Genomic DNA, 23,014 nt, shown 5'->3' with positions numbered 1-23,014 from the left:
TCTAAATCCTTGGGGGCAACAGAGTCAAACTCCTCCCAGAGTGGGCTCACAAGACTCACTGATGTCGGCTCGTCCGGTCCACTGAGGGGGGCCCATCCGCTCCGGATCTGAGCGACTTTGTCTTGCAGATATTCCCCAAACTCCTCTGCTCTTCCCTGCAAGGGTGCCTCCTGCGTCTCCTGCGACAGGAGAGAGCGGGTCACCCTAAACAGGGCGGCAGGGCGGTTATCCGCAGACGCAATGAGAGCGGCACAATGTCTACGTTTGGCCGCTCTCAATGCCACAAGGTAGGTCCGTAAATAGGCTCTTACCTGTGTTCGGTCAGATTCGGAGCGTGAGGACCTCCACCTGCTCTCTAGATGTCTCCTATGGCGCTTCATCACCCTAAGCTCCTCGGTATACCAGGGAGCCCGGGTGGGTCGTTGCCGTAGGAGAGGTCGCAGAGGCACAACCCGGTCCAAGGCCCCCGCCGTCGCCCTATTCCAGGCGTCGACTAGGTCCTCCGACCGAGCACGGGTCAGGGCTACAGGTAAAGGCCCAAGCTCCGTCTGGAACCTGTCCGGTTCCATCAAGTGCTTGGGGCGGTACCAGCTTGAACAAACTGGCTCCGCCTCCTCGCGGTGGAGGGTAGCGCCAGGGAAGTCCAGCCGGAGACATGAGTGATCTGACCATGACAGGGGCGTAATCTCTAAATCCCCTATTCCCAGATCACTCGTCCACTGCTCAGATACAAAGATAAAGTCCAGTGTGTGGCCTCCTTCGTGTGTGGGGCCCTGAATTAGTTGGGTCAGGCCCATGGCTGTCATGGAAGCCATGAACTCCCGAGCCACCTCGGACGCTGCTCCCGTCGACGGCAGGTTGAAATCCCCCATAACCAGAAGTTTGGGTATCTCAACCGCCGTCTCCGAGACCAGCTCGAGGAGCTCGGGCAGGGCCGCTGACGTATAGCGAGGAGCCAAGTATACAATCAGCAGACCCCACTGCCTCCCTGGGCCCCATTTCATACCCAGCGACTCACACCCTTATTTTCAGGGGAGGGCTTATTTTAGCGCATGCTCTTAAAAGCCTGATTGGGTTTATTATCCGGGAATGTCTTATTTTGGGGGAAACAGTAGATTTTTTTAAAAAAATATTCAAACGTTCAATGCGACATTCCCTCAGAACATTCCCAAGAGCATCCCTGAACATTTTATTTAATTGGAAACCTGAGAATAAACAGAAGAGATCTTACAGCAGCAGATCATACCAAAATCTGAATCTATAAATTGAAGTAGGGGGAGGCAGATGTGGCAATGAAAAACTGCTTTTCTGTCAGTGTTAATCACAAGAAAGTGAGTTGCTATTTCTGCATTTAGCCCCGTATTAACTGCGGTGTTGTAAAAATTGAGAGTGAATGAACAGAAGAGACCCCTGTGGAAGGGAAGGAGGTTATACAGAAATCAACTAGATTCATTAAAATGGTTTTCTGACAACCTTTGTGCACTTTAAAATGCTCCCTTTTAGAGCACGCTTGTAGTTTTATATTGGAAAGAAAGAATGTTAGATTGTGCAGCATAAAGGTACAAAGTAGAATTCTCAACAATGGAGTTGTAAAATCAATGTGAAAAGAATGCATGGTTTTTAACCCCAATAATCATTTCATTGGAATTCTCAATAAAAAATGCATTGATATAATAGTCTCTTCCTGACCTTCCTTTGCATCACTACTTTGCCAAAATGTTCTTAGCCACAAACTAACAAATGAGGTACTTTAGATATTTCGGGACATACTGCTGACTGATAGTACTAGTGACAATAATAAACAGATGGTGAGAAAGATGAAAATCCATTTATCCTGCTGCATCACGCAGAAACATTGTGGCTTTACATTAATGTTAAATCAATGATCTGGCTCCCAGCTTTTTAATCTCATGCTAAATCCAAAATAATCTTAAATTCAGGCGGGTGTGTTTTACTCTCTCTGGTGGCCTTTGCTTTATTCTAGGTACCCCTGCCTGTGGCTGGAGGGTGTGAAACTTAGGAGGTTACAGAGCTGAACAAACATCTGTCGAATCTCCAGTGTTGGTTCTGTACCCTTCAAGCTCATTTTCCTTTGGAACGACCAATGAAACTATCCACCTAGAACACGCCATCTGGATCATTTTGTGATGAGAAATGAATTTGCTGCAAGCATCTGTTCACCCAGGGAGAAGGAGATGAATGCTACCCTCTACTAGGTATCTTGCCCACTGTTCCTGTTTATTCAACTTAGACTTGACGCAGCTAATAGCAAGCAATAAAGCTTAGACAGTTAAGATCTGATTAAACCCAGTCCAAGCAATCGTTGCTTTAAACGTTTCAAGGTGTTGACTATCATCTTTAAAGCGCTCCATGGCACAGGACCTAGGTATCTGTGGGATCGCATCCTACCCCATACATCCCTGCGGCCGATTCGCTCTCACAGAGAGGGACTCCTCCGGGTGCCGTCCACTAGGTAGTGCCAGCGGGCGACGCCCAGGAGTAGGGCCTTCTCTGTGATGCGCCCGACCCTCTGGAATGACCTCCCCCCCGACATCAGAATAACCACCGATCTCCGCTCCTTCCGCAAGAAACTTAAGACCCACCTGTTCAACTTAGCTGGCCTGGCCTAACCATAGTTTTAATCTTTCTAGCCTGTATTTTAAATTTTTAGGGGTAGGCTTTTTAGGTTGTTTTTTTAATTTTTATTACTGTACAGCCTAACATTTAATCTGATTTTAGGGGTATTTAAGATTATTTACTTTGTATATGGTTTTTATCTTGTTGTCTGTACACCGCCCCGAGTCCCTTCGGGGAGAGGGGGCAGTCTACAAATTCAATAAATTCAATTCAATTCAAACTAAAAACCCACTTAAAGAGGAAGGTCTGGGCTCAGGGCCGGATTTAGATGAAAAGAGGCCCTAGGCTATTCCACTTATGGGGCCCTTTCACCTCCCATTTTTAAGTTTGTAAATTACATGAGAGATAATAAAATACATCATTACTGTGATATATATCAATATATTAAATGAAACATGTTGTAATTGGTACTAACCTTTATAAAAAATATGGCACGGATAATAAATAAAAATAAAGCCCCCTCTTGATCTTGAGGCCTTAGGCTGAAGCCTAGTTAGCCTATAGGAAAATCCAGCCCTGTCTGGGCTCTTTGTTCATGAAAAGGAGAGAATGAGACTTGAGCACAACCCCAGAGGGAGCACATTCCATAACTCTTATTTGTAAGGCTAGCAAATATATCCCCCATCTCCCAACACACACACCCTATCACAGTTGTTGACTGCTTTTCAGGGGTGCCTCATCTGTTTACGGGGGTCCCATCTGATTGCAGGGAGTTGCGTCTGCACTGTTCTCAGAAACAGGGGATTGTGAGTTTTAGTCCCACTTTGTGCATGAAAGACAGCTGAGTGACTTTGGGCCAATCAACAGGAGATGGAGAGTTCTAGTCCTGCCTTAAGTATGAAAGACAGCCAGTCATCCCTATCAGCCCAACCCACCTCACAGGGTTGTTGTTCTGGAGAAACTAGGAGGAGGAAGGAGCATTAGGTTTGGTCACCACCTCGAGTTACTTATAAAAAAAGTAAATGCTGGATTAAAAGCTTTATATAGCAAAAAGCCCATCATGTTGCTTAAAAGTCTGATGCAGTTTTCTGTCCAAAAAGGTCTTGTATCCTTGCTTATTATTGCATTTGAAGGCACAAAGTACGTATTAGTCACTTCTCATACTTTGGAGACATGTTTCATCCTGCAGCTTTTTGGGTTGGCTCAAAGGTGTATGTTTTCTAAATCTGGTAGAACTTTTGTACACTTGTTTCTAAGAATATAAATTAGATGGAATTTATTGATAAAAAGACTACAATCCTGTTTAAGGTAAATAATACGATCTCGTAAGGCCAAGAATTTCCGTCTAATGCTTGAATTTAGAATACTTCCACTTTTTTTTTTTTTTACTTGGGCCAACTGATGCAGAGTTAGACTTGGTGAATACTTGGATGTAGGCTAGATTGGGAGTTGAAATGAAATTGGGAAAGAAGCAAAATACTACTATGATTGCCAAAGTCTGGGTAATCAAAGGAGTTAAATGGGATTTGAAGGCGTCTTTGCTTTTATATATCTTGCCATTACAGCTTATGCTTTCAACAGGTCAAACACCAGTATGAAGTCATTGAAAGCTAACACCACGGTATTCTTATTTCCTGACAGACTAAGAAATTGTCCCCTAATGCCAGGCTATGAATACATGGCAAGGGAGAGTTTTGAAGGTTAAGAGCCTTTGTGTTTGCCAACCATCATGAAAATATACACATGTAACAGATTATTCCTTTTTTTGTGTCTAAACAGCAAGTTTTATAAACCCTTAATAACGTGAGGTTTTGTTGACTCAAAATATATTTCTTATACTTAGGCAAATATGACAATAACTTTTCTGTAGCTGAATGAATGCTTCATTCACAAAGGAATTAGCAGGGGCGCCTGGTTTTTAAAAGCCAAAAGGAAATCGATGCATGGCATCAAAGAATCCTGTTCTCGATGCTCCTTTTTTTCATTCAGCTGTAGCCACTTAATATCTGAACTCAGCCAAGGAAGAAAAACACAAGTGGAAAAAAAAACAGGGACGATTCATCTGCAGTCATTCACCTGTCTTGTGTTCTTAGAATTAGCTTCTGAGTCATAAATATATCTCCAAGCTGGCTGTTTTTGAGGTTACATGAGGGGTATCCAACCTCGGCAACTTTATGACTTGTGGACTTCAAGTTCCAGAATTCCCCAGCCAGCTTTGCTCCACAAGTCCTCAAGTCTTAAAGTCCACAAGTCTTAAAGTTGCCAAGGTAGGACACCCCTGGATTACATGCTGGGGAGCATGGCCTGACATGCCACATGTACTTGTGTTAATGGCACACCACATTGAGGAAGATAATTCAAGCTAGATTTGCAATCCTGGAATGTCTTGTTCTCTCTAAACACTTTTCTGGTATTTTGTAGAGTAAATCCTGAATTGACTGACTCTCCTTTCAATTACAGACCTAAAACAAATACTGTATCACTTTTCATTGGAATTGAAACACTGCAATTCACCAAGGCAGATTTCACAATAGAATGGCATTTTCTATTTATGCATATTATTTTGAGAATAACTACTCAATACTTTTGTGAACAAGGGATGCATGTTACCTAAGTAACAATTAATGGAAGGTTAATTATCTATTATTTGGCTCGAAATTCAACCAATTAAGGAAAATATTCAATGTAAATGAAAGATACAATTTATTTGAAAAAGATTTCAATATAATCAAAGAATTCCACAGGTATTATATTTTCCAGTATCAGTTTTATAAAAGAAAAATGCTCAATTAAACCAAAAGTTGGTAAGAAACTGGGAGCCCAGGGCAGAGGCTTCCAATCTGAATTCCAAGCCAAAACATTTTTGGAGTTGAAGTCCCCAAATCTTGAAAGTTGCCAAGGTTAGACACTCCTGGGTTACATGCCGGGGAAGTATAGCCTGATTAAAGGTAGAAATCCTTTATAATGTTTGCCAAATTATAAATTTTAATGTAGCTGAAAACATTAAATGACTGGAGAACAATGAGATTGCCCATTTTAAATTTTAATTAAATGTGAAAGGAAATCAATGTTTTTCTCCTGGGTTAGGCTTAGATTTGAGATTGCTGCTCTACAGCATACCATCAAAGATGAAGAAAAAAGCCATGGGAAAAAGGACATGGGAGGCCTGGTTTAGATTATGTGGGTACCAGCAATTGAATCAGAAATGGTGTAGGGTCTCCTGCCTGGGCGGGGCGTTGGACTAGATGACCTACAAAGTCCCTTCCAACTCTGTTAATCTGAATCCAGAAAAGCAAAGCAAACTTTTCAATTATCTCCCTATTGGCTACTTGGGTGAGCCTGTTGCTAAATATTTTTCTGCAGCACCCCTTGAGCAATTCCTCCATTCTGATGTCCATCAGATGCAGTTTCCATCAATGGTCAGCATGAAACTGTTAGGATCCTTAGTGCTCTCTGAACCTGGTTGTATTCTTTCAGACATTTCATTACACGATTAGGTAACATCAGTGCTAGGGAACTGTTAGTCAGAATGGCTGAAGATCTAGAAGGCATCAAGTCTGAAAAAATTATTGCTTTGTCAACGCCTTTTCTCTCCTCACTCACACTTAAACCAATTTATATAAGCATCTGCTTATATGCATGCACAATGTCCCAGGATTAACCCCATATTAATTTGCCTAAAGAATATTTACACAACACCAGGGAACAATAACGAGATTTCTATCTCTTTTCTACTATCAAGTACCTTATCTTTTCACCCGTTTGGAGCAAGATAAATGTGTTTACACTGCAGTGTTTTATTGCAGGAGTTGTTTGCTCAGTTATGCTCTTTGTAACTTTGTGTAAAAATATTAACTGAGTTCAAGCACTCAGTGTTCAGTTTGTTTGTTTGTTTGCCTGCCTTCTGGAAGCATTGTAAGTTTCCTGTTGAGGTTTTTCACAAGACAAAATGCTGTGAGCGATTTTTTTGTGTTAACCTGTCAAAAAGGTTAGCAGGCAGATCACATGTATACTAAAAATCTCTGCATCCTCCAAATAGCAGAACATCTTTATATTTGAAGTCAAATGCAACAGTGGGCAATCCCTTAATAATAATGAGATTACGGAAGTTAAGATTTCAAGCACCTTTTCTCATTACCATGGTACCTTACTATCCATTATTAATTGGTTCTGGTAGATGCAAAAACGAGTACCAAATTATTTCCATATGGAATAATGTAATGAGTCATAAGGCAGTAGACAAAATGACAAGTTCTAACTTGTGCATTGAACACCAAACAAATGATGAGTACCGGGACATAATTTTTGTGTCAAAATGTATTGAATACCAATTTGGATGTTTCAAACCAACTGAGTACCATCCTACAGGGTACCACTGTATATAAGGTTTGGTGACTGATTAGTGATATGGAGGCCATTTCTTTAAGAAGTTAGATATGATACTTAAAAGTCGGGTATAGATATATCAGAGTCCGTTATGGGAATGGAGTTTAATTTTGCCTTGTTGCTAAGATCAGCTCAATTGAAGTTCCACCCATGTACCAAGCGATCTTAAGAAGAATGAGTCAAGTCATAATACAGAGTTTTGCCTCTTTCATTTCAGTGTTGAAATTTACAGTGATTTCTGATACAGAGCAGTTGTCCTCTGCACACCCCTGTAGGTGGTTCAGGGAGGACAAATTCACAATTCATACAAAAGTTAGTTTACAAATTTTTGGCAATTAAACTTGAGTAACCCGTTTTATCCTATTGCCATTTTCCGAACATTGAAAAAATTATACAATAATTTACATTGAAATGTTATTCCAAGGTGCTTAATAAACTATCTCCTCCCCGGATGATTTACAATTGGGCCTGTACAATTATTTACAGCTAGTACTTCTGAAGCACTTACTATAATATGGCTTCTCGGAAGGTGCTTTATACATAGCCAGTGGTGGGAATACTTAGTTTATTCAAGGGTTACAGGTAAGTAAGAACCATTGAAAGTTGATAGTGAACACAGATCTTTATAACTTTGTATGAAAGTGGTGTTTGTTTATTTTTTGTGAACTTGTTCCACCTGTGCCTTCATTCATCAAGGATCTCTTCAGCCACTCTCTGGCTACCATGCAAAAGTGTAGAATGCAAGTGTAGACTAGATTCATGATAAATCATCCTCTGTGCTTACAACTGATATCTGTGGAGAAAAGAAAAGTTATATCCAAAATGAATGCACCTGTGTTTCAGGCAGGTAAGGTTTAGGGATCAGCTGTTTATTGCTGAGGGTAAACTGAAACCTCCAAGTTTCCATTACATTTCAGTAATGTGCATCCCTTCATTTGAAGACAAAAGCACCTAAAAACTGCGTTCTAAATGCAACTGTGGCTTAACAAACTGACCAGTCCACCCAGTGCTGCAACATATTCACAGGGAAAAAAAAACATTCCCTATCCAGAACTGCACGGTCTGCTCACTTTCTTCCAAATGTGAAATGTGGCCCATGCCACTGGGAATCTCTCCTCCACCCCACACCTGCAGACTATATGAACATAAGCTTGTCTGTGACATCAGTTCTCATTGACACACCCCCATGTATCCTTTTAACCAAGGAGTGGAGCTGACGAAATAACTGCTGAAGCTCTGATTGTTTTACACCAACTGCCATTGTTAAGCTTTAAACATGTAAATTCTAATATGTTGATTAAGTGTCCTAAAGCCTTCAATTGAAAAGCAGTTCTTGGCAGAAACAGGTTGGGATTTTGAAACTTATTGACTGATTATAGGCTCATTGTTGATTCTTAGTGACCGTATAGATAGATCTTCTCCATGACAATCTATCCCAAGTGTCAGGACCTATTTGAGATTTGGATTAATCTTTAAAAATCCATATCCTGGAATAAATACAGACTACAACGGTTGTTGGGAATCCCTAATCAAATGCTGTGAAAAGCTTTTCATGATTTTCCAAAAATCACTCTTTATATTTTGGGTACCAAGTAGAATCGCCTGCTTTAACTCTATCAGTGACTTGATAGAAAATAGTAGGAGTTCACTTACTGCTGGATACGTATGCCCAACTGTGCTGCTGTGTCTTCCAATATCTATAGAGAGATCTTCCTCTGTGGTTTTCAGATATACCGGGTTGTCAAAGTTCATGCTTTTCATATTCTTCTGTTGCCAGTTGCGCCACATGAAGTAGCCTCCTGCTGCTGCTGTTACTAACAGTACTATGAGAAATTGTGAGATTTTAAAAATTCAGCTGGAGTGCCTATTCGGTTTTAAGTAGGACTTAAAGACTAAGATTTCATTGCTTGTATTATGCCTTTTCCTCAAGAATCTCATGATGGTCTCTCCTTCTATTTTGTTTCTTCAGAATAATCATGTGAGGCAAGTTAGGCTGAGAAAGGGAGATGAGGGGAAGACTACCCATTGGGCATTACTACCAAGTCAGGATCTAGATGTGGTTTCTTCCAACATTATTTGGGCAGGGATGGGCTTCAAAATTTTTAGCAAGGGTTCTCTGCCCAGTTGCTGATTGGGTGTGGCCATGGTGGGTGTGGCCTAGTCAGCCTCCTGCACCATGGCGGGGGAGTTTTTGCCCTTCCCAGGCTCCGGAGGCGCTCTGAACTTCCGGTAGGCCCATTTTTCTCCCTCCCCGAGCCTCTGCACGAGCCCAGCACTTACCTGCATCCAGAACAGGCCACATGGGGACTCCTGGAAGGGGTGGGTGGGGCCAGCCAGGAGTGGGATTTGGGGGTTCTTCAAATTGCACAGAATCTCAGCTAAAGGTTCTCCCGAACCCCTGCAAACCCCCAGCAACCCACCCCTATTTTTCGGCCCTCTGACCACTATGTCCTTCCTGTTACCTCTATATATTGCTTTTTTCAAAAATAATTTTATATCCCAAAGGAAAATATGGTGGAGGTGAAAAAAACCCCATGCTGAAAATGTTGTTTTCTCCTGATTTCAGGGCACTGCCTCATACTTACAGATAGGAAGAATAGCCCATGCTGCTGACGTACTTCTGGAGGAAGCCAGTTCTTCTGATACTGGACTGCTCTGATTTTGACCTAAGGAAAGAAAACAATTATAATAGGTTTGCAATGTACGACTTACTGTACAATACATTTATCATTAAGGATAGTCTGATCAAGTTTGCTATCTAAAACATTGCCCAGTAAAGAAACTACATATATCAGGAAATGGCCTTGATTTATATCAACTCAGAGAATCACTTCATTCTCTGTTCAAAAATATTTCATCACTCTTCTGACATGACCATCTTCCTTGCTATGACAACAACAGATTGGACCAACAGGGATAGACGGACATTGCAGGACAGCTGAGCTCCACCCAATGAGCATCCACAAATACTGTTAAAAAGAACTGAAATCCCAGACAATATGAAATTGGATGTTCTAGTCTCAGCAGTAAGTAATGAGCCTTTGATGTGACTGAAGAATCATCTTAGGTTTGCACCCTGAGATTATTTTTAGACCCAGCCTTGTTTTGGGATTATCAGAACTTGGAGTGCCCACATAGCTATTATATGACTCACAGAATCCTAGCAGCTCTACCTGAACTGCGTACAGGTAATTCAGCAGCTGCATTGCTCATTTGTTTCAGAGTTTAAGTTGGGTTTTGCTTTTAAATCTGAAGGACGAAATACTTAGGACCATAAAGCTGCTCAACCTCTTGCAAAGATCTAGCCAAGCATTGCTCCACATCCCATGGCTGAAGGAAGCCTAACTAGATGTGACTTTGCTTCCAAGGTATTAAAACTTCCTACTGAAATTGGTCTGCTTTAAGTTAAAAAAACTGTTGATTCTAACTTGGGGCCTTTTTCTGCAGGAACGTATTTTTTTCCCTCCTGCTTTTTGTTCCTTTTGGATTGCTAAAATGGTTTCTTTTAACTAGCTGCTTTGAATGTTTTATCTAGGCAGTGAAGAACACTGCAAACAAGGCTTCAGGTACAACTTTACCAGAGGTTTCACTAGGTATTCTTTAAGAACTTAAATGGTTTGCAAAATCAAGTCACTCTAACTCCACATTCCTCGAAATAATCCCAGCAAGACTAACAGCTGCTCATTCCTGCTTCCACGGTCAAAGCTTTGGCTTAATTTATCCTGTTTTACCACCAACTCTTTTGAGCTGCCTTGGATCAGGACCAATACCTCCAGAAAGTGGTCCAGGTGGTTTGTCTGTTCTGCTGCTCTCTTTTGTCTCAGTGAAAGCCACAGCAGTTCCTGTACCTGAAATTACAGATCGGTAACTTTGAAGCTCTGCATTGGCTCTTTTTTTCATTTTTCTCCCCATTTTTGGGGTGGATGTGGAATACCCACAGCAGATGAGTATGGTCATGCAGGCTTAGTTAATCTGGCCCTGAAAGGTGTTAGATTGATTGTGCTATGAAGATGCAGCCAACAGGCAAGGATATCATTATGGTCAGGTATCATAATGCTAGGAATCACTTCTTAGCCAGTTCGGGTAAGCAGAATCATCGCGGAAAACAAAGCAAGGATTGCAGTTTCAATTCAACAGAATGGAAAGATCTACTCAATCAAGGGTTACCATAAGTTTGTTTGAATCAAGCTGCAAATCTATCACCACCAGCACACAAGTGTCCTTTAGCGTACCTTAGCTGACTTGCATATTATTGTGCTTTTATATTCAAATCAGAATGCCCTCTGCAATTATGCAATCCAAGACCCTGGATTAGTATTTACATAGAATTTGAATTATTCAAAACATCTTGCCTCTTTATGGATTACAATTATATATTGCCAATTGGAGGTTTGAGGCAAGGAGCTTATGAACCCCTGGCAGAGAAGCAGCTTTTTATGGCTTGTATCCAGGTACATCACGGCTGATAATTAAATCAGGCTGATGTTCAGATTTAATGTTCTACACAGCATGCAGTATCCATGAAATGCAGGAGCTAGGCAGTCGGGATGCTGTTTAATGGCCAAACTTTAATACTTTAGCAGGAGTTGTATGCATGAGATGGCAAAACGGAAGCGCTTCCTACACAACCCCAATGAGTCACAGAATATACCTTTGCATTTCAAGCCATTGTCTTGCAGGGCATCTCCATCGGGACACATGCAAGTATACTTTGGGGAACGACTGTTTATCTGGGGTGCAGGCAGGCAAAGGTATTCACAGCCTCCGTTTGTCATGTTCTCGTCTTCGCACCAGTTTTTCCCTGTGGGTGGAAAAGTTTTTAACATAGGTCTCCTAGGATGGAAGACCACGATTTCTAACGAAGCAGCAAAGGTTGCGGCCTACTTAATATTTGAAACAATTGCGATGTCATACTTGGCTTTCCACTTCAAATCAGGTTGAGAAGGCTCTACAGGAGTGCTGTACCCACTACCCCTTCCAGGATATCCAGTGCACAAGATGAGTTACCCAATCTTTTATGTTACAAAGCAGGCGGGGGAAACTATGGCAAATTTGTGACCTATGGACTTCAAGTTGCCATAGCTGCCCACCTAAAGGCACTATTTCTATTTTCAATACTAGATGGCATTTGCAAGGCACTTTGAAATGATGATACCAAAAGGGCAAAAGGAGTGGACAGATTGAAATCATCCAAAAGCTTTACTCCTCAGGGAGTAAACAATATAGGCAGTCCTTGGCTTACGATTGGTTGCTTAACAACCAAAGTTACAACGGACATCCCATTTATGATCTGGATGTGAACTTCTAATGGCCGCCCTCAGTCATGTGATCACATGTATGGCTGTTTGCAGCATCCTGCAGTCACGTGACTATGATTTATATATGCATTTTTGTTGGAAACCAGTGTTTCCTTCCAATTACTAGCAAAAAACATCCATTGAAGACAATGGATTCACTTAAAAACTGTGGCATTTTATGATCACCATAAAAAAAGTCAGAAAATCAGAAGCACTCACTGGTGATCCACCTAAGACAAACATGATTTACAACCATAATTCCAGGCTCAGCTATGGTTGTAAGTGGAGGGACTACCTGTACTGTGTTTTTATCCCACCTGTACTTGAGAACTCAAAGAGTTTTTGCTTGGAATTTTACACCTGTGCCCCTGCTATTACCTGACTGCTGAACAAGTTCATGATACACAATGATGTCTCGAGCATCATAGAGATTGTTTACTACTGTTTGCAGCTCGGATCCTGTAAATTTGTTGGCGCTGTAGACGGCTTCGTTTTCCCAGTCTGTCCAGTAAACCGTGTCCTAGGAAGAAAAGAGTGATTATTCCAAACTGAAGGATTATTTTTTAACTTCCTCATATTTTAGTAGTGGAATGTACACTAAAGAAACCTCTTCCAAATGAACTCATCTTTCTTATACATTAGCTACCTTTTTGTGACCAGGATCATTCTTTGTCTCCCATACTTTGTTTCCTGCCCCACCCAGACCAACCCTAAAGGTTGCAGGAAATACAGCAACAATATCATAAAAAGAGACAGGACAGAAGGCTATATTTTTGGATGCGTGTTTTTTTTTAAAAAGAAAAATACCTACACTAAGTCTAGCTTCTCCAACTTCTTTTCCTTGAAATTCTTATGTGAAAAAAAAGTAAGATTATGATGCCAGGATTTCACATATGTCTATTAAATTTTAGCAATGCAATTTCCCCACCCCTCAAAAGAACTAGAGGCAGCTGACTAGTAGAATTACCCCTTCCATATGATCTTGCAACCTCTCAAAATACATATCTGCAAACTTTTGATTCTTACCTCAAATATTGTCAAACTAAGAGGATGAGCAAGAAATTCGTGGGATGCAAATATAATCCTGCGGTCTTGCCCATTCATATCCACACTGGAAAGCTTATGCAGTTTGGAGTCAACCCAGTAAACACGGTTTTTTACACGATCTAAACAAAAACACATGTCAGTAATTAGGGCAGAAGAACCATGATTTAGCAACTTCCTCACTTGCTTCAACTCTCTTTAAACCTGGAGGTCTGGGGAAGTTATGAAGTAGCATTCCTGACTACACAATGGGTAAATAAAAGCCATGACAAACAGTGATTGAAAGAATTCTTATCACAGCCAGAAGAAGATGGCCGCGGCCATTCAGAAGCCAAGATACAGGTAGGTCAATGCCACCTAGCTAGGCATTAGTGATATTTTGGGTGGGAAGGAAAGAGAACATTTTAACATGGAATTTCATTACAGAAGGTCACTTGCCTTCAACCCTTAATATACTAGTCTAGTTTAACCAATAACTCCAAGAATTCCTTAAGAAAGGAACTCCAACGAGGTATGAATAACATTAATATACCTAGTGCAATCCCATTGGGCCTTTCAATATCTGTTGTCACAAGTTGCTGCCTGTCAAGTCCATTCATCCCTGCTTTCTCAATTTTGGCTGGTTCACCCCAATCAGACCAATACATGAAGCTGTAAGAGAAACCAGGTAAGAGCTGTCATCAGTCTACTCTTGTGAGACAGTTATTTTATTTCTACCGTCTCCTTCCAAACATGTTTCTTCTTCAACTGAATCTTAAATTTGGGCCACCTCCCCCTCCAATACATTATTTATCCTTAGGGCTCAAATATCACTTATAGAAACTGAATGACAAAGTTCATTTCTCTTAAGGCTTTCTATTGTGTGGGTGCATTGTTCTATGTTCTGAAGAAACACAGTGCTTTCTCAGCAGCTATTAATAGAGACACTCAAGTAAGATGTGTAAGCATCACTGGCAAGTATCTAATATTACAAACTAGCAATTCTTGCTATGCCACCTCCTGCTATATCTTTGTCAACATTGCTTCTGGTGTTAGCACAGCTGTGAAAGAGATTCTGAAGTGAAATTACAATCACTTTAGGATTTCTTCTGAGCTGCATGGGTCCTCCCCCAGAAGGCCCTCCAATATCACTCCTCAAATTATGTGATTCGGGACTCACAGGAATCCAGGAGTGTTTAATTTCAGGAGGCTGCCTATTAGTGAAGGACAATTCTACTAAAGAGGCTTAAAGATTCTCAGAATTAATGCTCAGATACTTCCATATTAAGTATGTAAATATGGGCTTACCCAGAAAGTGGATCCACAGCCACACACGCTGGCTCCCTTAAGTCAGTGTTAAATAAGACTTTCCTTTTAATGCCATCAAAGCTGGCCACCAAAACGGACTTTAGGGAGGAATCGGTCCAATAGATGTTCTTATAAATCCAATCAACAGCGATTCCTCCAGGACTTAGTACATTGTCTACAATCCGGCGATGTCGCACTGGTTTGTTACTAGAAGTAATTGAGGCACTAGGGAGAAACATTTCATTAAATGCAGTCACCAGGGAACATCCTATATTTAAGCATATGTAAGCATATGGCAAAGGCACAAAGAACAGGTCATGTCTGGTTCTAAGTTAATCCTAGATCTTGCCTGGAAGTTTAGCTTCAGCTACTGTTCTATTTTTATCTACCTTTTAAAATGTTTTTCCACCAAAACTGCTTCCTACAACATTCAGATAGTTGTGTTCAAACAAGGCTTTTTGGGATAAAATCTGTCAGGAATATGGTTGGCCAAGTGCTTCTATGGTGCTTTCAAAGTTTGCCTGGACAATTATTACAGCTAGAGTTCTCCTAGATCAGCGTAAAGAGCTTATCTATCATAACAGCAATTGAAATAAGGCATATTGTTAATTTTTTATTTTAGTGATGGCTGGTTAATGCAAAAGACATTTGGCAGGGTAGAAAGCAAGATTTTAGGAGAAAGCAAGGAGAACATTGCAGATGTTTCTATTTAGATCAGGTGTGTCCAACCTCCAAACCTTGGGAGGTATGTGGCCCTAGACAGTTAGTAATATGGCCCCACAAGATCATAAACCTTTAACATTATTTTGTGCGTTTATATCCGTTAACTATATTACATGTTTTATATGCAGCCCAAGACAATTCGTCTTCACTCAATGCAGCCCAGGCAAGCCAAAAGGCTGAACATGCCTGATTTAGATTAACCCAACTGCTAGCAGATAAGAGCCAAGCATGTCATTTTCCACAGAACTATTTAGATCCTGTCCCACCAGTAGCAGCTGCCTTCACTCCACTGCCAAGAAGAAACCAAAACGTTACCCTCTCTGCTTGGACCTATAAAAACTAGAGCTATAAATGAATTACATAGGCCACTTCAGACTACTGACCAGACCTAGGTACAGATCAGATGTTGTACAGTGTCCATAAACCTTTAAAGACTGGCAGGAATTCGTTCCTGTTTAGAGATTGAATTAAGAAATATATTCCAAGGCAAAGCAGTGAAGGTGGAAGGATCAATTTCTTTAGTCCTTTTTAAATTGGGAGAGGAACTTTGACTTACTCCCTCTACTCAAAATAGGTGCTTTAAGCTATTGGAAGTTTGATGTGCTTACTTTTATGAACATTATTCCCCTTTAAAAAGAAAAGAAAAATTGTGTTGTAAAGATTGAAAACGTGTTACTAAATTTCAGTAGGAAGAGCTTGGGGAAGTCCAAGGGTTAGCCCAAGGGAAGCAAGAAGGTTGTATGTTAAGCATGAATCAGAAGCATTTTATCATAAAGAACTGACACCCACAGATTAGATTGGTTTGTAAGATACAGCAGATATGTTACGTTTTTACCATCACACAGAAAGAGATTACAGTTAGTTTACCTGAGGATTGCATTTGGTCCAACGTCAGCCCAAAAGATTTTGTGGTCAGCCATGTCGGCATCCAGAGCAACCACATTTCTTAGGTCTCCTATGAGCTGGGTGTAGTCCTGCCTTTCAAGAGCAAACTGCCTGATGTTCCAACGATTTGTAAAAAGCAGACTTGGTTCTCCTCCTGCAAGAGTAAATTCATGTAAAGCTAGGCATAAAAACCTACAGTCAGTTGCTGAAGAAACAGCTCTTCCCAAAAGCTCTTGAAATAAAGTTGCAAGCCTCATACAGGCGTGGGCTTAACCATCCATGTATTCAGCCACCTTAACTGGAACTGCGTATTCAAGAGTCCAAATGCTGATAAAGCTCCAGAGGGAGTCAGCAATGCAAATTTAACATGTTAGCCTGGATGGGACTCTCACATTTCAATAGATCTAGACTGGGCAAACAGACCTATTTGATCAACAGTTATCAGTATAAGAAGTGTTAGTCATGCCTTTCTAAGACCCTGTGACAGAATTTGAGTTGGGTATTTGTTTCCAATTACTTACCAATTGCTTTGCATACTCCTGTTTGTGGATCCATTCGGTAGCCCCGACTACATTCACATTTATAGCCCAGTTTGGTATTGACGCAAATCTGACTGCAGATACCTGGATTCTGGCATTCATCAATGTCTAGGAGGGAAAAAGATACTCATGGCTGCAACATACCATAAACAAAGGGTAACTTCAGAAATGTTTTCTTTTTCAGTATCTTTACCTCCACATGTTTTTCTGTCTATCAACTCAAAGCCAGCTGGACAATCACATTCGTAACGTAAAACCAGATCTCTGCAGATGTGAGAGCAGCCTCCATTGTTCAACAAACATTCATTTACATCTGAAAAGGAGAAGAATTAGTAATGCCATTCAAGTTGTTATTTATTTGGATGAATCAGCGATGCAAATATTTCAAAAGAGGGAAAACTGTAAAACTCTGTGCAACTATAGAGCTTCCGGATTGGAATTGGGGCCTATGACAATAGGTGCTGCATTATTCCTTGAGATGAGAAATTGTTTCATTAGAACCAGATGAAAACATTTTTACTTATAGTTGGCTTTCTTAACTACAACTTACTGCATTCGGTGAGAGGCTCATCACTCCAGTCCCTGCAGTCCTGTTTCTGGTTGCACACTTTGTTGAAATCTATGCACTCACCACTACTACACAAGAATTTTCCAGGTCCAGTGCACTGATTAACTGGAGGATGGAAAGAAAAGCCACAATTAAATAAATAGCTCCATGCTCAATTTAATGCCTCCTGCAGCATAACACAATTATCCATTTCAGGGAATCATATTTTTCGGGATATAAGACGCACTGGAGGATAAGATGCACCAAGATTTTGAAGAGGCAAATTTTAAAAAAAAAGTTTTTGCACTCTGCAGACCTCACAAAAATGGCCAGTTTTTTGTGAAAACGGGCCCATTTTTTGTCAAAAAAAAAAAGACCATGCATAGCCTTTAGGAGGCTTGTAGAGTGCTCCTAAGGGCTGGTGGGGGGTGGGGGGAAACAAGCAAAAAATGGTCTGTTTTTTGCTCATTTTTGCCCTCCCTAGCCCCCAGGAGCACTCTGGAAGCCTCCTAAAGGCTATGCATGGCCATTTTGATGAAGGGGTGGGGTTTCGGGAGGCCAAAAATGATGTATTCAGTATATAAGACACACCCAGATTTTCACCCTCTTTTTTATACTCCGAAAAATATGGTATTTTATGATAAATCAGGAAAGTAACACTGAGCTGCAGTAATATAAAAGTCTCAAAGGGTATGATCCAAGAAGCAAATATAACCAACTGAAGAAATCTCTCGTGGAAATTACCACAAGATTCTCTAGAACATACAATACAATACAATACAATACAATAGTAGAGTTGGAAGGGACCTTGGAGGTCTTCTAGTCCAACCCCCTGCCTAGGCAGGAAACCCTATATCGTTTCAGACAAATAGCTATCCAACATCTTCTTAAAGACTTCCAGTGTTGGGGAATTCACAACTTCTGGAGGCAAGCTGTTCCACTGATTAATTGTTCTTACTGTCAGGAAATTTCTCCTCAGTTCTAAGTTGCTTCTCTCCTTGATTAGTTTCCACCCATTGCTTCTTGTTCTACCCTCAGGTGCTTTGGAGAATAGTTTGCCTCCCTCTTCTTTGTGGCAACCTCTGAGATATTGGAACAATGCTATCATGTCTCCCCTAGTCCTTCTTTCTCTTAAGCTAAACATACCCAGTTCCTGCAACCCTTCTTCATATGTTTTAGTCTCCAGTCCCCTAATCATCTTTGTTGCTCTTCTCTGCACTCTTTCGAGAGTCTCCACATCTTTTTTACATCGTGGGGACCAGAACTGAATGCAGTATTCCAAGTGTGGCCTTACCAAAGCATTATAAAGTGGTATTAACACTTCATGTGATCTTGATTCTATCCCTCTGTTAATGCAGCCTAGAACTGTGTTGGCTTTTTTGGCAGCTGCTGCACACTGCTGGCTCATATTTAAATGGTTGTCCACTAGGACTCCAATGGCGTAAGAAATATGGCTCCTACATGGCATAAGAAATATGGCTCCTACATATTCAGGTTACATACTGAAATGTGCAAACTCTTAAAGTTCTTGTTGCTTACCAGCATGACAGTTCACTTCATCAGTCCCATCTATGCAATCTCGTACACCATTACACTGTCTAGTTCCATGAATACAGTTGCCATCCTCACATCTGAATTGGTCAGGTCTGCAGGTCCGAGAAGCTGAATAGAGGACATACCATTTAAGGACAATGCTTCTATCAAATAAGTATTGATGATCAGCTATTCATGCCAATAGTTTTAACTGAAACAATTCTTTCATTAGAAAATTAAATGTCTTCTATGTGCTAATGTGAAATTCCTTAGGCTCAGTGAAGTGACATTTATATCTGACAAGAAATTAATATCTATTATCTCAAGTACACATTTAAAAGCGTTCCATCATTCTGCAGAACCTTGGAAATGGTATAAACACCAGTGCCTGGTTTTTTATCTCCTTTTCCAAGGACTTGAATTTTAAGGACAAGGATATTGACTACACACAATGGGAAGAAAATTAATTGCCTAGTTACTTGCGGGATCGCATCCTCCCACATACATCCCTGCGGCCAATACGCTCACACAGGGAGGGACTTCTCCTGGTGCCGTCCACTAGGCAATGCCAGCGGGCGACACCGAGGAGTAGGGCCTTCTCTGTGATGGGCCCAACCCTCTGGAATGACCTCCCCCCCGACATTAGAACCACTTCTGACCTCCGCTCCTTCCGGCAAAAACTGAAGACCCACCTGTTCCGATTAGCAGGCCTGGCATAATTCAACTGTCCCTCCTGGCAAATGTATTATATCTGGTTATTTTAGGGGTTTTTTAATTTACTGTATTTGTTTTTAGGGGTTTGAATTTATTTTATATCTGCTTTGTACAGTTCTTTTAACTACATTTTAACCTCCTCCATGTCAATTGTCAACTGTACATATTTAATTTTATTGTATCTTGTTATATTTTGTATGAACTGTACACCGCCCCGAGTCCCTTTCGGGAGAGGGGGCGGTCTAGAAGCATTAAATATTATTATTATTATTAATTTTGTGGAATTAAAAGATTGAACAATAAGTGAAAACCTACTAAATATATTTTTTTCAAAAAGAATGATTATCAATACCAACTGAGTTCCAAATAGGCCAGGTTTGATCATTCCTTCATAAAATAACTATGTCTCTTCAATTCAAACCATTAAGAAAATATGAATAGTATATCTCTACTTAATTTTTACTAAGAAAGGAACCTTTCTTAAAATTAATCTTTTTTTCTTAGATAACTACAAAATATCGGAAAATACATACTTTTAGCTATACCCCACGAACACAGATATAACCATAATTGTTGGACTGATAAATATCACAAAACATCTTTAAAGTTAAGGTTTTCAAATATACATACATACATACATACATACATACACACACACACACATAAAAACAAAGGAAACTTTTCAAAATGATGTAACACTTTTATACAATATTTGAATGTTAAAACATTCTTGGAAGATTATTTTGATTTGAATGCGATGAATCTCATCCCAGAATTCATTTTAAATGTTTTATGATAATCAGAACTGATTATGGAGATTTTTGATAGGTAACACCAGTTCTATAATTACCCAACATAAATTGTACTATTCCAGATAGTATTAACCAAAAGACAAGCAAATTGTTATACTTTGCCATCTTTAATGATAAAACCAAATTAGTCAAGCCTTTTTATTTGTTTAACTGGAAAAACCAACCACCAATAATGATTCATGCTGCTTATAAACTGTCCTTCAATTATATAAATTGATTTTACATACAAACTTACTCAATTCCTGGTATTAGCTACTAGGTTTATTATCACAAAACTCTGGAAAATCAAAATACAAGTCAGTGATATTTACAAAGACTTCTGAAAACTACAATAAATAAATGCATTCAAAGTATAACTCTTTGTGGATCCATTGAATTTTTTGCCCCAATAGGTTATTTGGTTTTTCTGTAGAAATCCATTCTGTACCAAAATATTGAAGAGAGATGTTTTAAATGTTTGTACTTCTCAAGATCAATGCATAGAAGCAATAACATTTTTATTCAGAGCCTTATGATTCTGTCACTATTTACTTTTTTGTTTAAACTCTGTTTTAGGGTGAAAATAGTGAGCACTGTCTAAGGTGTGGATCTGGCTGGTAAGTCCTTAATCATAGTTCTGTCTCCATGAAAGTTTATAAGGAACTCTTAAACAAATTACTATCCCTACCCAGATGATCTAATAAGGTTGTTGCAGGTCAAAAAAGATGCTATGTACTTTGCCTTAAGCTTCTGAAGGAAAAGTAGGAAACAAGTTTAATAAATTTTAAAAAATCATTTTGGTTTCCAATAAAACCTCTGCTGCCAAGGGACAGCTTCTTACTTACGGCAATTGATTTCATCGCTTCCATCCTTACAGTCCGTATCGCCATCGCAGCGCCATTTCTTGTGAAAACACTCATCCCCCGAATCGCAAAGCATTTCACTGTCCCCACACTTCGCCGTTTGGATAGGCTGATGGCCACACTGTTCCGGAGATTCATCTGACCTGTCGGTGCAGTCGGCTTCCCCATCGCACACCCAGTTAATTGGGATGCAGATGTCGCTTTCGCTTGTGCACTGGAAGTCCCCTGATCCACAGGTAGAAGTGGCGCAGCCCTCCTCATCGGTCCCATCACTGCAGTCCTCCTGCCCATTACAGGCAAAGTATTTTGAGATGCACTGCCCATTAGCACATGTGAATTCTTCAGGGTTACATGTTATGTTGGCTAAAGGAATAGTTGAAATAATTTGATTTAGCAAACAGTGCTGCTTCTTGGGAAGCCAGTAAGAAATGTAAACAGAATATTGCTATCCTGGTGAGATTAATTTCTAGGTCTGTGCCCAAACTGCCATTTAATCTAGCATTCCAACATTTTAGCAATCAGGGCTTAGCAAGGGTAAAGCTGCTAGACTGGGAGAACTGTATGCAACACAGAAACTGCATGACCGATGAAACTACCTAATTTATGTTCTGTCTGTCCTATACAGTGAAAATGTCCGTTTTTATGACAGCTTAACCTACCATAAAATAGCATTTTGAAAGAACTATTTCTAATGGAAATAGTATTGTGTTTTAGTTTTCTTTCAAGTGATTTAGGCCTCGTTACAGAAGGCCCAATTTTTACATAATATTTAAGCTAACGTCCTTGCTATATTAGGCACTAATGCCTTAAGATGTCACAGTTTCTCAAAACAATAATGGGACTTTGGCAAAACAATAATTACACTCTTAGCTAGTTTAATGTAGTGGTTATGGCAGGAGGGTAAAAACTGAAGAGACTGAGTTCTAGTCCCACTGCCTTAAGCACAGAACCAGCTGGCTGACTATGAGCCAGTCATTCTCTTTCAGCTCTAGGAAGGAGGCAGTGACAAACCACTTCTGAAATATTGCCGAGTAAACTGCAGGGCCTAGTTCGAGAGTTAACATTGACTCAAGGGAACCAAAGCAACGTTTACTTTTAGGAGATACAGGAACTAGAGAAGGGGGAATGATATCTCTGTTCAGAATCTATTAGTATGACTAAACACTTACTAATTTTTATGGGGAAATTATGGCACAGCCTAATTAGCAAAAAAAAAAAAAACTTTCATGCCCAATAACTATGGCTTACCACAGCCTTCTTCATCGGTACCATCAGCACAGTCATTTTCCCCATCACATTTCCAGGATACAGGAATGCATTGAGTTGATAGAGGACCACAGCTGATTTCACCTATCGTACATTTTCTTCTATCTATTGAAAAGTGATTAAGAGTTTGCTTAGGTGCTTTTTGAAGACAGTTCAGTCTGAAGAGTCAGGACATTTCTTCAAATCAAGGGTGACCTATATGCAGAGCCAAAAACCCTTTTCTCAAACTCCCTAGAGCCCCATCTGCCACAACTGTTTGGAAGTTGCAGCAGCTTCTCACATTTTAGATATGTTCTACAGGTATGTTTGGCCCCAGAATTCTGGGGCCAAACATATCTGTAAAATATGCCTAAAATGTTTCGTAGAGTCCCCAAATTTACCTCAACCTTTGTATATTCCATCCCCAGACATTTTGTCCTACTAGTCTACCTCCAAAGTATTAAATGTTACCTTCAATCCCCAAAAGGTTTCCCCTCCTTCATTTAGATGGCGATGTTTGCGTCTTCTTTACAGTTTTAAGCATGAAAGCAAAGCTACACAATGACATGCGTATTATCTGCTA

General features: G+C 40.2%; 1 protein-coding gene across 2 annotated transcripts in view; it reads right to left on the bottom strand.

The window, feature by feature from the left end:
* Positions 1 to 7,155: 7,155 nt before the first annotated feature.
* VLDLR (very low density lipoprotein receptor) overlaps positions 7,156 to 23,014 on the bottom strand; it is a 31,973-nt gene continuing 16,114 nt past the window's right edge. Inside the window, exons 4-19 of one of the 2 annotated variants that reach the window (XM_081942070.1) lie at positions 22,435 to 22,557; positions 21,169 to 21,549; positions 18,825 to 18,947; positions 17,289 to 17,411; positions 16,932 to 17,051; positions 16,721 to 16,846; positions 16,182 to 16,353; positions 14,592 to 14,816; positions 13,837 to 13,955; positions 13,287 to 13,426; positions 12,639 to 12,780; positions 11,615 to 11,764; positions 10,734 to 10,811; positions 9,549 to 9,629; positions 8,617 to 8,786; positions 7,156 to 7,756 (exon numbers count right to left, since the gene is read on the bottom strand). In XM_081942070.1, coding sequence (XP_081798196.1) covers positions 7,721 to 7,756; positions 8,617 to 8,786; positions 9,549 to 9,629; positions 10,734 to 10,811; positions 11,615 to 11,764; positions 12,639 to 12,780; positions 13,287 to 13,426; positions 13,837 to 13,955; positions 14,592 to 14,816; positions 16,182 to 16,353; positions 16,721 to 16,846; positions 16,932 to 17,051; positions 17,289 to 17,411; positions 18,825 to 18,947; positions 21,169 to 21,549; positions 22,435 to 22,557 — 2,309 coding nt within the window. In that variant the 3' untranslated portion in view covers positions 7,156 to 7,720. The remainder of the gene's footprint in view (positions 7,757 to 8,616; positions 8,787 to 9,548; positions 9,630 to 10,733; positions 10,812 to 11,614; positions 11,765 to 12,638; positions 12,781 to 13,286; positions 13,427 to 13,836; positions 13,956 to 14,591; positions 14,817 to 16,181; positions 16,354 to 16,720; positions 16,847 to 16,931; positions 17,052 to 17,288; positions 17,412 to 18,824; positions 18,948 to 21,168; positions 21,550 to 22,434; positions 22,558 to 23,014) is intronic. The other variant, XM_081942071.1, reaches the window with a different exon arrangement.

Source organism: Natrix helvetica, assembly GCF_964273705.1.
Source record: "Natrix helvetica genome assembly, chromosome: 2".
Taxonomy (NCBI): Eukaryota; Metazoa; Chordata; class Lepidosauria; order Squamata; family Natricidae; genus Natrix; species Natrix helvetica.
The sequence above is the reverse complement of the archived record's forward strand: the minus strand, read 5'-3'. Positions and strand labels throughout refer to the sequence as shown.